Raw genomic sequence first — 14954 nt, forward strand, 5'->3', positions numbered from 1 at the left:
CACTCCACGCCCCCCACATCACTCCACGCCCCCCACATCACTCCACGCCCCCCACATCACTCCACGCCCCTCACATCACTCCACGCCCCTCACATCACTCCACGCCCCTCACATCACTCCACGCCCCTCACCTCACTCCACGCCCCCCACCTCACTCCACGCCCCCCACATCACTCCCCCCCCCACATCACTACACGCCTCCCACATCACTACACGCCCCCCACATCACTACACGCCCCCCACATCACTACACGCCCCCCACATCACTGCACTTTCCCCACATCACTCCACTCCCCCACATCACTCCACTCCCCCACATCACTCAACTCCCCCACATCACTCAACTCCCCCACATCACTCCACCCCCCCATATCAGTCCACCCCCCCACGTCAGTCCACCCCCCCCACGTCAGTCCACCCCCCCCACGTCAGTCCACCCCCCCCACGTCAGTCCACCTCCCCTCGTCAGTCCATCTCCCCACGTCACTGCACTCCCCCCACATCACTCCAACCCCCACGTCGGTCCACCCCCCACGTCGGTCCAAGCCCCCCACGTCGGTCCACCCCCCCCCCACGTCATTCCACCCCTCGCGTCACTTCAACCCCCGCGTCGCTCCACCCCCCACATCACCAAACCCCCCCCACATCACCAAACCCCCGCCACATCACCAAACCCCCCCCACATCACCAAACTCCCCCACATCACACCACCCCCCCCACATCACGCCACCCCACCCCACATCACGCCACCCCACCCCACATCACGCCACCCCACCCCACATCACGCCACCCCACCCCACATCACGCCACCCCACCCCACATCACGCCACCCCCCCACATCACGCCAGCCCCCACATCACGCCACCCCCCCACATCACGCCACCCCCCCCACATCACGCCACCCCCCCACATCACGCCACCCCCCCACATCACGCCACCCCCCCACATCATGCCACCCCCCCACATCATGCCACCCCCCCACATCATGCCACCCCCCCACATCACGCCACCCCCCCACATCACGCCACCCCCCCACATCACGCCACCCCCCCCACATCACGCCACCCCCCCCACATCACGCCACCCCCCCACATCACGCCACCCCCCCACATCACGCCAACCCCCACATCACGCCACCCTCCCACATCACGCCACCCCTCCCACATCACGCCACCCCTCCCACATCACGCCACCCCTCCCACATCACGCCACCCCTCCCACATCACGCCACCCCTCCCACATCACGCCACCCCCCCACATCACGCCACCCCCCCCACATCACGCCACCCCCCCCACATCACGCCACCCCCCCCACATCACGCCACCCCCCCACATCATGCCACCCCCCCACATCATGCCACCCCCCCACATCACGCCACCCCCCCCACATCACGCCACCCCCCCCACATCACACCACCCCCCCACATCACGCCACCCCACATCACTCCACCCCCCCACATCACCCCCCATCACGCCCACCCCCCCACATCACCCCCCATCACGCTCACCCCCCCATCACGCCCACCCCCCATCACGCCCACCCCCATCACTCCACTCCCCCATCACTCCACTCCCCACATCACTCCACTCCCCCCACATCACTCCACTCCCCCCACATCACTCCACTCCCCCCACATCACTCCACTCCCCACATCACTCCACTCCCCACATCACTCCACTCCCCCACATCACTCCACTCCCCCACATCACTCCACTCCCCCACATCACTCCACTCCCCCACATCACTCCACTCCCCCACATCACCAAACACCCCCACATCACTCGACCCCCCACATCACTACACTCCCCCCACATCACTACACTCCCCCCCACATCACTGCACTTTCCCCACATCACTCCACCCGCCACATCACTCCACTCCCCCCACATCACTCCACTCCCCCCACATCACTCCACTCCCCCCACATCACTCCACTCCCCACATCACTCCACTCCCCCACATCACTCCACTCCCCCACATCACCAAACACCCCCACATCACAACACCCCCACATCACCAAACTCCCCCATATCACTACAGCCCCCACATCACTGCACTTTCCCCACATCACTCCACCCGCCACATCACTCCACTCCCCCCACATCACTCCACTCCCCCCACATCACTCGACCCCCTCACATCACTCCACTCCCCCCACATAACTACACTCCCCCCCCATCCCGCCACTCCCCCCACATCACTCCACCCCTCCCACATCACCACACCACCCCACATCACCACACGCCCTATATCACGTCACTACACCCCCCACGTCACCCCACCTCCATCACTACACCCCCCCCACATCACTACACCCCCATACCACCCCAAACCCTGCATCACCCCACCCCCCCACATCAACCCCCCACATCGTTCCAAACCCCCCCACATCGCCCCACCCCCCCACATTGCCCCCCCACATCTCCGCACCTCCCCACATCACTACACTCCCCACATTACTCCACCGACCTCACATCGTTCCACTCCACACATCGCTACCCCCCCCCACATCGCTACACCCCCACACATCGCTACACCCCCCCCACATCGCTACACCCCCCCACATCGCTACATCCTCCCACATCACTCCACTCCCCACATCACTCCACTCCCCATATCACTCCACTCCCCCACATCACCAAACACCCCCACATCACCAAACTCCCCCATATCACTCGATCCCGTCACATCACTCCACTCCCCCCACATCACTCCACCCCTCCCACATCACTCCACCCCTCCCACATCACTCCACCCCTCCCACATCACTCCACCCCTCCCACATCACTCCACCCCTCCCACATCACCACACCACCCCACATCACCCCACATCACCATACGCCCTATATCACATCACTACACCCCCCACGTCACCCCACCTCCATCACTACACCACCCCCACATCACTACACCCCCATACCACCCCAAACCCTGCATCACCCCACCCCCCCACATCAACTCCCCACATCATTCCAAACCCCCCCACATCGCCCCACCACCCCACCACATCTCCGCACCTCCCCACATCACTACACTCCCCACATTGCTCCACCGACCTCACATCGCTACACCCCCCCTACATCGCTACACCCCCCCTACATCGCTACACCCCCCCCCACATCGCTACACCCCTCCCACATCACTACACCCCCCCCACATCGCTACACCCCCCCCACATCGCTACACTCCCCCACATCGCTACATCCCCCCATATCACTCCACCGCCCCGACATCGCTCCACTCCACACATCACTACAGCCCCCCCACATCACTACAGCCCCCCCACATCACTACAGCCCCCCCTCATCACTACATCGCCCCTCATCACTACATCGCCCCACATCACTACATCGCCCCACATCACTACATCGCCCCACATCGCTACAACCCCCACAACACTACATCCACCACGTCACTACACCCCCATACCACCCCACACCCCACATCACCCCAACCCCCGCATCACCCCACCCCCCGCATCACCCCACACCCCACATCACCCCACCCCCCGCATCACCATACCCCCCGCACCACCACAGCCCCCGCATCACCACACCACCCGCACCACCACAGCCCCCGCGTCACCACACCACCCCACATCACCCCACCCCTCATCACCACACCCCCCCACATCGCCACACCCCCCACTACGCCACACCCCCCACATCGCCACACCCCCCATCACCACCCCCCATTGCCCCACCCCCCCATTGCCCCACCCCCCCATTGCCCCACCCCCCCATTGCCCCACCCCCCCACATCGCCCCATCGCCCCATCCCCCCACATCGCCCCATCCCCCCACATCGCCCCATCCCCCCACATCGCCCCATCCCCCCACATCGCCCCATCCCCCCACATCGCCCCACCTCCCCCACATCGCCCCACCTCCCCCACATCGCCCCACCTCCCCCACATCGCCCCACCTCCCCCACATCGCCCCACCTCCCCCACATCGCCCCACCTCCCCCACATCGCCCCACCTCCCCCACATCGCCCCACCTCCCCCACATCGCCCCTCCCCCCTCCACATCGCCCCTCCCCCCTCCACATCGCCCCTCCCCCCTCCACATCGCCCCACCCCCTCCACATCACCCCACCCCCTCCACATCGCCCCACCCCCTCCACATCGCCCGTCGCCCTCCACATCGCCCCTCCCCCCTCCACATCGCCCCTCCCCCCTCCACATCGCCCCTCCCCCCTCCACATCGCCCCTCCCCCCTCCACATCGCCCCTCCCCCCTCCACATCGCCCCTCCCCCCTCCACATCGCCCCACCCCCCTCCACATCGCCCCACCCCTCCACATCGCCCCACCCCCCCCACATCGCCCCACCCCCCCCACATCACCGCCCCCCCACTTCGCCCCCCCCCACTTCGCCCCCCCCACTTCGCCCCCCCCCACTTCGCCCCCCCCCCCACTTCGCCCCCCCCACTTCGCCCCCCCACTTCGCCCCCCCACTTCCCCCCCCCCACTTCCCCCCCCCCACTTCCCCCCCCCACTTCCCCCCCCCACTTCGCCCCACCCCCCCCACATCGCCCCACCCCCCCCACATCACCGCCCCCCCACTTCGCCCCCCCCACTTCGCCCCCCCCACTTCGCCCCCCCCCCACTTCGCCCCCCCCCACTTCGCCCCCCCCCCCCACTTCGCCCCCCCCCCACTTCGCCCCACCCCCCCCCACTTCGCCCCTCTCCCACTTCGCCCCTCTCCCACTTCGCCCCCCCACTTCGCTCCCCCCACTTCGCCCCACCCCCCACTTCGCCCCACCCCCCACTTCGCCCCACCCCCCCCACTTCGCCCCACCCCCCCCACTTCGCCCCACCCCCCCCACTTCGCCTCGCCCCCCCCACTTCGCCCCCCCCCACTTCGCCCCCCCCACTTCGCCCCACCCCCCCCCCACTTCGCCCCCCCCCACTTCGCCCCCCCCACTTCGCTCCCCCCCCACTTCGCTCCCCCCCCCCACTTCGCCCCACCCCCCACTTCGCCCCACCCCCCCACTTCGCCCCACCCCCCCCACTTCGCCCCACCCCCCCCACTTCGCCCCACCCCCCCCACTTCGCCCCACCCCCGCCCACTTCGCCCCACCCCCCCCACTTCGCCCCACCCCCCCCACTTCGCCCCACGCCCCCCACTTCGCCCCACCCCCCCCACTTCGCCCCCCCCCCACTTCGCCCCCCCCCACTTCGCCCCCCCCACTTCGCCCCCCCCCACTTCGCCCCACCCCCCCCCACTTCGCCCCACCCCCCACTTCGCCCCACCCCCCCCACTTCGCCCCACCCCCCCACTTCGCCCCACCCCCCCCACTTCGCCCCACCCCCCCCACTTCGCCCCCCCCCCCACTTCGCCCCCCCCCCACTTCGCCCCCCCCCACTTCGCCCCCCCCCACTTCGCCCCACCCCCCCCCCACTTCGCCCCTCTCCCACTTCGCCCCTCTCCCACTTCGCCCCTCTCCCACTTCGCCCCCCCCCCACTTCGCCCCCCCCACTTCGCTCCCCCCCCACTTCGCTCCCCCCCCACTTCGCCCCACCCCCCACTTCGCCCCACCCCCCACTTCGCCCCACCCCCCACTTCGCCCCACCCCCCACTTCGCCCCACCCCCCCCACTTCGCCCCACCCCCCCCACTTCGCCCCACCCCCCCCACTTCGCCCCACCCCCCCCACTTCGCCCCACCCCCGCCCACTTCGCCCCACCCCCCCCACTTCGCCCCACACCCCCACATCACCACGCCCTCTACATCGCTACACCTCCCCACATCACCACCCTCCCACATCACCCCTCCCACATCACCACCACCCCCTATATCGCCACATGCCCCCACATCACCGCATCCCCAACATCATTACACCCTCCAACATCACTGAACACCCCCCCACATCACTGTAGCACCTTCCCCTCCCACATCACTACGCCACCCCCACGTCACTACACCACTACCACCCCTCCGACATCATGCCAATCGTTTATTATTTTATCGCCGCTTACTTTATAATTATTGTAATTCTCTGGTCACGTCTTATTCTTCTGCATCATACACGTGTGGCAAATAGGAACATGGGCCAATTGGCTCAACATCAATCTGGCCATTGTGTTTACAATGAAGTGTTCTTGCTTAATAATTACAGCAGATATTTTATTCCCGTGCCAAACAGGCGCTGAAATCACAATGTTTAAAATAGATGGTCATCTTCTGGCCAGGAGGTTGTTGGCTCTTTAGCCAGGAAGCAATGAACCGACTGCCACTCCAGTGCCATCCTGAGGGATTGCTGCACTGTTTGAGTTGCCGCTTTTTCAATGAATCATTAAACTGAGGCCCAGTCTGCCCCTTCAGTGCCATTTTACATCCATCTGTTTCAAAGACAAGCAGAGGACATATCCCCAGTGTCCTGTGCAGTGTTTATGCCTCACATTCATTTGGAGGTGTAGTGGTTCTCATGAGGCCAGCCAGATTGATCTTATACAATGAGCTCCCTGCTTGGAGCTGTTACCCTGGTCCAATCGGGGAGCCCAGGCTGGCAGATATAAACAGGAGCATCAGATATCCTGTTCACTCTGACAGCAGGCTCTGAGAGAGTTGGATCAGTGTTCAGGATTCTCCACGTGTAAATAAAGGGTGACTTGGTGACAGGACACTGGCCTCTGTGGAGTTATTTCAGGTGATAGCAAACTCAAACATTCCTGGAAAAACGACACGTTTTATCAGAACTTTTTATTTTGACTCATCAGGACAATTCACAAGAATATCATAGAACAGAGAAAACAATATGAGAGGCTGGTAAATAGAGGCATTGCCATGGAGAAAGCACCAGTTAATGATCACTGACACTTAACAGCCAAACCCTGTTTAAACTTTAAACATGATTGCTCAAAGCTTTGTCCCTGGAAATGAACGTATTTCGAGCTGAAACAAGTTCAGTGTGTGTAAAATGTCCTTCTGTCTGCAAACACCAGGGCCCTGAGCATGAATAGATGTAGATTCCTCACTGACAGTGCAAAATTGGCTGTCCATATATTTCCGAGCAAACTCAAGATTATATCCAGCAAATGTTGGACACCGTGTTGAGAGTTTTACAAGGGCGGGATGGTTTGGTATGATCAATGCCTTGTTTATTGTGAACTGCCGAAGGACTATGCTGTTTCATCTCAGTCTTTGGGATATATAGCCGATGTACCTGGCCTCACACCAGAATATCCCACATTCCTCATTTGTGAGATGGGCAGAATGGCTTTTAGAGTTGATGGTAGCATCCTCTTACTGACAAAACACTAGTTGTGTTGTTCCTGTATAGTAGCAGCTGGAATTCACCTCTTGGTCCAAGTTTTGAGACATCTGATCTGAGGTAGATTGGACATTTTTCAGGATAATATTGTTGGCCTTAGACCTATTTGTGGGCAGCACGGTGCCTCACAGCACCAGAGACCCGGGTTCAATTCCCGCCTTAGGCGACTGACTGTGTGGAGTTTGCACATTCTCCCCGTGTCTGCGTGGGTTTCCTCCGGGTGCTCCAGTTTCCTCCCACAGTCCAAAGATGTGCAGGTCAGGTGAATTGGCCATGCTAAATTACCCGTAGTGTTAGATTAGGGGTAAATGTAGGGGTATGGGTGGGTTGCGCTTCGGCGGGGCGGTGTGGACTTGTTGGGCCGAAGGGCCTGTTTCCACACTGTAAGTAATCTAATCTAATCTATTGGTGAATTTGCTTGATACGTAGCAAGAAATGATCTGTTCAAGGACATACCTCACACTATGGCGTTTATTTTAACATCAAACTCACAGTGAAGAATTAACAAGAAAAAAAGTTTCAACACCATGTGTCTTTCTTCGGCAATATCGCACCTTTTTAAAACTGACCATTTAATCATCATCTCGTTTTTTTCATTGGAGCTTGTTGTTTGGAAATTGTTTTGTAAGTTACAACACTAATTGACTATAGAGTCGTTTAGCATTTCCTGAGATTGTGGGCTGTACTTTAAATGTATAAGTTGAGAATGTGTTGCTAGAAAAGCCTGACCTGCTGCGCTTTTCCAGTAACACACTCTCAACTCTGATATCCAGCATCTGCAGACCTCACTGTCTCCTCCTTTAAATGTATAAGGCAAGTCTTTCATGCCTGTCTTTGTTAAAATAGTCCTGTTTCCTTTACAATGTGAGAAAGACAATGTGGATATTATGAAGAAGATCAGTAGACGATCACCACTTCCAAATTTAAAGCTCAAGCTATGTTTCAATGCTGATGGAACCAGTCTGGATAATGGTGTGAAGTTCAGGATTTCTGAATGTGTGACATCAGATATTTCAGTAAGACAGAACACCAGCAATTTCCAGGCTTGTTGGAAACCTTTACCTTACCCCAATGGCATGCTGTGGCATGCCATTGGGGTAGAATTTTCAAAGAGAAATTGTCTTGGTCTCCTATTGCAGCATTGACTGAGATTCCCCTCTTTGCCAGGGTAGACACCCCTTCTTGGCACGGTGGCCCAGTGGTTAGCACTGCTGCTTCACAGTGCCAGAGACCCGGGTTCAATTCCCGACTCAGGCGACTGACTGTGTGGAGTTTGCACGTTCTCCCCGTGTCTGTGTGGGTTTCCTCCGGGTGCTCCGGTTTCCTCCCACAGTCCAAAGATGTGCAGGTCAGGTGAATTGGCCAAGCTAAATTGCCCGTAGTGTTAGGAAAGGGGTAAATGTAGGGGTATGGGTGGGTTGCGCTTCGGCGGGGCGGTGTGGACTTGTTGGGCCGAAGGGCCTGTTTTCACACTGTAAGTAATCTAATCTAATCTACATTTCTTATTCTGCTGTAGTTATTGGTGACAATTTGGGACATCTCTTTTCCTACAGAAAATCAACATCCTCCTATTTATGGAACTGATGTTGCGATTACTCCGTTTCTCATATTAGGGTACTCTTTTCGCCACTGCATGCTTTCCTTTGAACTTAAATGACTACTAATTGAATGATACTGCGAAATAAGTCCCCCATATAGTTGGGGATTCACTTGTCCAGTTTGCTGTTTAAATCCAATTGACCAAAGAGCAGATCCAATGAATAAACAGGTCATGAGAAGTACAAAACCTGCGAGGACGTCCCAACATATCATAGAATCCCTATAGTGTGGAAACAGGCCCTTTGGCCCAACAAGTCCACACCAACCCTCTGAAGACCAACCTACCCAGACCCATTCCCCTACCCTACATTTACCCCTGACTAATGCACCTAACCTCCACATCTCTGAACACTATGGACAACTTAGCATGGCCAATCCTCCTAACCTGCATGTCTTTGGATTGTGGGAGGAACCCCACCCAGAGACTGGGAGAATGTGCAAACTCCACACAGACAGTTGCCTGAGGCTGGAATCAAACCTGGGTCCCTGGCGCTGTGAGGCAGCAGTGCTAACCACTGAGCCACCGTGCCACCCTTATTTTACATTGTATTTGATAGATAAATGCTGATTTCGCTCGGGACCCCTGATCCTGGCACCTTGGGGAGAACCATGTATGAGGCATGCTACTTTCATCTACATTTGTAACTTTAGGATATTTGTCTGGGCCAAGTGTCAGCAATCCCCACCGTTCTGCAAGGGAGGATGTTACGGTGTTGCTGTAGGTCTGAGAGGCTAGTCATAGTAACAATGACTATCTGAGCTAGAGTCAAACTGTCACGGACAGGGCATATTGACCATAGTCTGGGCTTGCTGACTGGTACCCAACATTAGTATCTGAAGGATTCCAGTACCAAATGATAGTCTGAAGACATTATTTATCACCAGAAAAGGTAAACATCTTATTGAGCGAGGCTGTCTCATTTTAACAAAGAGTAACATAGTGGCTCAGTGGTTAGCACTGTTGCCTCACAGTACCTGGGACACGAGTTCGATTCCAGCCTCGGGCGACTGTCTGCGTGGAGTATGCACATTCTCTGCGTGGGTTTTCCCTGGGTGCTCCCGTTTCCTCCCATAGTCCAAAGAAGTGGCACATTGTGTTCAGTGGTTAGCACTGTTGCCTCACAGCACCAGGGACCTGGGTTCAATTCCAGCCTCGGATGACTGTGTGAAGTTTACACATTCTCCTTGTGTCTGCACGGGTTTCCTCCGGGTGCTCCGGTTTCCTCCCACAGTCCAAAGATGTGCAGGTCAGGTGAATTGGCCATGCTAAATTGCCCATGCTAAATTGCCCATAGTGTTCAGGGATGTGCAGGTTAAGTGCATTAGTCAGGGGTAAATGTAGAGTAATAGGGTAGGGGAATGGGCTGCATCAGGCCTCTTCCAGCTCATTTAAATCATTTCCTAAGGGCTGCCCTTTTCATGTTTGTAATCATTTCCTTTTTCCCCATCCCCTTCTCCCCCACCTCTTTCCCCCCCCCACCTACCCACCCCCACTCCCCCATCCCCCCAAACCCCCTGAGCTTGGTCGAGGGGGAAAAGGACTAGAGATCTTGGGTTAACGTAAGGGAGCGGCCCATTTCTCAGGCACAAATCAGCCCAATCTTTAGACAGTCCCGAGGCCACATCTATCCATGAACCCACCACAAGTTTTCCACCAACGAATTACTCAAAGGACCGGTAAAGCTTAGCCATGACTTTGAGCTGACTATCAAACGGGCAAAAGTTTGGTGCCATACAGGTCAGTCAAGACAGGACTGTTTCCATGGTAACGGCCCCATGAAGAACCATTGTTTTCCTGCAATGAGGACAGACACTTGCAGAATCTGGAATGTTGGCCGTACAAAGCCAGCAACAAGGTGGGACTGCAGCATTGTTGTTCCCGAAAAACATTAGCATCAACAGAATGTGCATGTGTCTGTAAGCACTGGACACCGGCCCCTTCCTGATGAAGGGCTTTTGCCTGAAATGTTGATTTTCCTGCTCCCCGGATGCTGCCCGACCTGCTGTGCTTTTCCAGCACCACTCTAATCTTGACTCTGATCTCCAGCACCTGCAGTACCCACTTCTGCTTGCCCATCAGCCATGTTTTAGGAATTGCCCTCTTCCTATCTTGTGTTTACTGAATGTGACTTTGAAAGTGAACCTCAAAGGAGGAATAGAAAGTGGAATGCGATGGAAAGATTTATGGAAGCACTTGCAGAACCTAGAAGACATGTCTGGTAACATAAAGGCGATGGGAATGAGAGTTTACTTAGGAAGAGAAACAGAATTTGGAAACTGGGTTATAGAGAAAGGGGTGAATAAGGCCATCAAAGGAGCTGAATGTTTTACATTTGTGGCACTGGGAGATGAGTAGAAACAGAGATGATGGTGTGAGTTAGGAGACAAGTAGCAGATGGGCTGTGATGGCATTGTATAATGGGCTGTGATAGCGTGAAGAGGTTACAGGAGCTCAGTTGAAGATCAGATCAGGTTTCACAGTTCAGCTTAGCTTGAATCAGTGGCCGGAGAGGGGAACACAGTTGTTAGCAAGAGAACAGAGTTAATAGCAATCTTCAAAGATGCTCCAACAGAGGTCACCAAACTCAAAACATTAAGTTTGTTTTCTCTCCACAGATGCTGCCAGATGTCCTGAGTTTCTCCAGCGTTCTCTGTTTTGTTTCAAAGATGCTGGGTTTGCCAGAACGTATTCTTAAAATCCCACCGTACTTGGCCTTCGCCCTCACCCAAACCCTAGACCCATTAACAGCATCTGACTTTCTGATGAGCTGAACTCTTGCACCCTTTCAAAAGATCTTGTTTTCATTTATCTCCTGGACTGTTTGAAAGAGCTAATGGCCTTTAATATATGCAGCTGCAGTTCTGAGTGTGCTGGAGTAAAGCCAACCCTTCTGAGCAGAGCTGGTTCAGAGGAATGAGAAAGCTACGCAGATGTGTGCTATCCCTGAGCTCTTTATCAAGGTCTGATTTTAACCATTCCCAACCCAGCAAGCGGAATCTTCCCAGCCTGGCAGAGAATTCAAAGGCGGGGACACAGGAACGTGTTGGGGCAGTGACACCCCCTCCCCCACCTACCGACCTCCCAACGATCCTGTCAGAGGATTGGAGAGGGTGGGAGACGGTCACCTTGGCACCTGTTTGGGAGCTGTGAATGGCAGATTGATCCGAGTGGGCTCTCTGTTGGCCTCATCCCAGCGCCAGAGGGGACCCACATAAAGTGCGGAGCCTGTGGAGGCAGCTATCCAGCTGTGGGGTGGGTGACCATCATAGCCAAAGGCCCTGTGAGGTGGCTGTGGGAACTCCCCCCACCTGCCTCCATTTTGAGTCCTAGCTGCCCCCTTTGTTTCAGCAGCGTGTCTCCCAGTTGGCTGTCCTCGGCTGCAGATTGTCAGCCTCAGAAACCAACCTGCTCACCGTTTTTCGTTAAAAGGGGGAGATGGAGTGGGCCGCACTGTGGGGCCAGGCGTTGGAACTGGCCCCAGCAAACCAACCACAATCAAAACCAACAGGCGTTTGGATGCTGCTGCATTCATGGGGTCTGTCTTTGGGTGCTCCTGGCAGTCTTCAGAAATCTCAGAACTGAACCGAGACTCCCTTGGCCAGTCCAGGGCCAGATGGTTAGATTCATTTACACTCGTGTCTTGCGCAGGCTCCAAGTTTTGAGCAGCCCTGTTAGTCGTCCTTAAAGGAAAGAAAGACTCCGAAAAGACCTCAAAACCTGTTCGCAGTTGTTTTTTCCTTATCTCCTCCCTCACATATAAAGTGTGGGACACAGAACAGAGTAAAATTCAACAAGGCCCAATGGGCATAATTGACTGCAGGAGCTCGACTGAGTCACTTTGCTCCCAGGTTAAATTTAGTTCAGGCCTCGTATTCTCTCTATCCCAGCAGGTCTTGGCCCAGACGTTGCCATACACGCACCTTGGTTCCATATCTTTTGATGCCTTTATGCACAAAACCATCTTATCTATCTCAGCACAGAAGGCTTTGATTATCCCAGCATGTGCAACCACTTGGGGGTGAGAAAGAGAGATCCATATTTTTAGTGACAATGAGAATGCGAGTGCTGGTGAGAAGAGGCTAGCCGATGTTTAGCCTCCTGGATCATAAACCAACAGAAATGGTTAATCATATACTACCTCTTACACACAGCTTACAAAACCGTCACATGACCAATGAAAGCTTCTTAAGAGATACTTCAATGTGCATTGGGCAACAAATGAATTACGACTGCATTTATATAGCTCCCCTCAAGACCTCATGATACCCCAAACTGTGTTGAGCCAAAAAAAGACTGTTGAGTCACATTCATAATATAGGAGTCGTGGCTGCTTGTGTGTGCACAGCAAGATCCAACAGACTATAATGTGATCACGACCAATCATTCTGTTTTGTTTTAGATGATTTGGGGAGTGGGATACCCGGCAGATCTCTGCTTCTCTTCCTCAAGCTGTACCATTTGACATTGGTCAATCTACAATTGAGAGGGGAGAGGTGACATTGGTTTATAGCTTCATTCAAAAGACAGCACCTCTAGCTCCCCCCACCCATCCCCGAAACTGTGCTAGAGTTCTTGCTGAGGTTTCTGTACTCACGTTTCAGGAGTGGAACGTGAAGCCTCAACCTTCTGTCTCAGAGCAATGGTACTACCTGGTCAACCAGACCTGAGCATCTTGAAAGGCTGACTGCAGCTTGTAGTTTGAGGGGGGCCCCCGAGACTGAGCTGGACACAAAATCCCGGCTGAGTCTTCAATGCAGCGCTGAGCAAGGGCTGCAGTGTTGCAGCCATCTTTTCGATGCAGCGTTAAACTGAAATGCCGTCTGCTCTGTTGGGTGGAAGTCAAATACTCCATCGAAGAAAAGTGACAAAATTACCCTTGGCATTCTGGGCAATGTTCATCCTGTAATCGATATTTGTTTTAAAAAGAAACAAATTCCCTGATCGCTGCCACATTGGTCTTTGTGGAACCTTGCTGTGCAGAAGTGTGTTCCCTATGTCACAGCAGTGACCACTTCATTGGCTGGAGAGCACATTGGGGTAGCCCGAGGTCATGAAAGACGCCACCTAAATGCAGGTCTTTCCTGTGGATGGAAAGCAGTGCATGAGGCATGTCTGAGTGGCCGCTGGTAATGGGTGCTACCATGTTTTCCTACATCGATGGTAATGGCCTCTCCTTTCTTCTTGTACCTCCCCCCCCCACCCCCACCACTCGTAGGCCAGCCGTTCAAGCTAGATCCCAAATCCGCACACAAGAAGCTGAAAGTCTCTCATGACAACCTGAGTGTGGAACGGGATGAGACCACCTCGAAGAAGAGCCACACTCCAGAGCGTTTCACCAGCCAAGGGAGCTACGGGATAACCGGCAACGTCTACATTGACAGCGGCCGCCATTACTGGGAGATCCTCATTGGAGGAAGCACATGGTGAGAGCACGTACTGCAGTGGGGTTGAACAATGTTGTTAGCTGTGTCCTGTGTTAGTCATATTGCTGAAACTGATACCAGCTTTGTCCTGACTCTGTGGTCTCTGGAATATATCCTGAGACTCCCCTCCCTAACAGCACTGCAGAAGCCTTCAGTACATGGACTGAGCTGGCTTACGAAGGTGGCTCACTGCCACTTTCTCAAGGGTAACTTCTCGAGTATATATACAGGAGCTAATTTATCCACCAGACGCAATAGTCTCTAACAAAGCATGTCTACGTGTCTTCTCCTTTCCACACCCCCATTTCCAAGCTTGCCCAAATGGTTGTTTCCTTTTTCTTGCACTCGTTATGAGTACAGGGATGTAACAGGACTGATATAACCCCCTCCTCTATAATTGAAAAGGGAATGGAAGTCATAGATTATCTAGGAGAGGCCTAGTGTAGGTTTGAGGCTAAATTACACACTAAGACTATATTTGTAAATGTGGGGAACTGGCTGTTGAATCAGGTGCATCTGGTCTTCCAGCTTATTTTTGCTGCAACAGGTATCTAATTTTTGCAGAACAAAAGACAGTTTTTTGCCAAAGCTTTTAGCCTTGCCATCATCTGGACAGTGCGCAAGAATACCAGCTAAAGAGGAAACTGCGCATTT

General features: G+C 55.5%; 1 protein-coding gene across 6 annotated transcripts in view; it reads left to right on the forward strand.

Annotated features, from left to right (window-relative positions):
- The window catches only part of mid1 (midline 1), a 375699-nt gene that overhangs the window by 353647 nt on the left and 7098 nt on the right, over positions 1–14954 (forward strand). For all 6 annotated transcript variants that reach the window (XM_087992998.1, XM_087993001.1, XM_087993000.1 and 3 more), the window contains exon 9: positions 14093–14300. In XM_087992998.1, the coding sequence (XP_087849124.1) occupies positions 14093–14300 (208 nt within the window). The remainder of the gene's footprint in view (positions 1–14092; positions 14301–14954) is intronic.

The sequence above is a fragment of the Chiloscyllium plagiosum genome, unplaced genomic scaffold (genome assembly GCF_037043375.1).
Source record: "Chiloscyllium plagiosum isolate Xiang-an unplaced genomic scaffold, Cpla_swu_hap1 HiC_scaffold_12, whole genome shotgun sequence".
Taxonomy (NCBI): Eukaryota; Metazoa; Chordata; class Chondrichthyes; order Orectolobiformes; family Hemiscylliidae; genus Chiloscyllium; species Chiloscyllium plagiosum.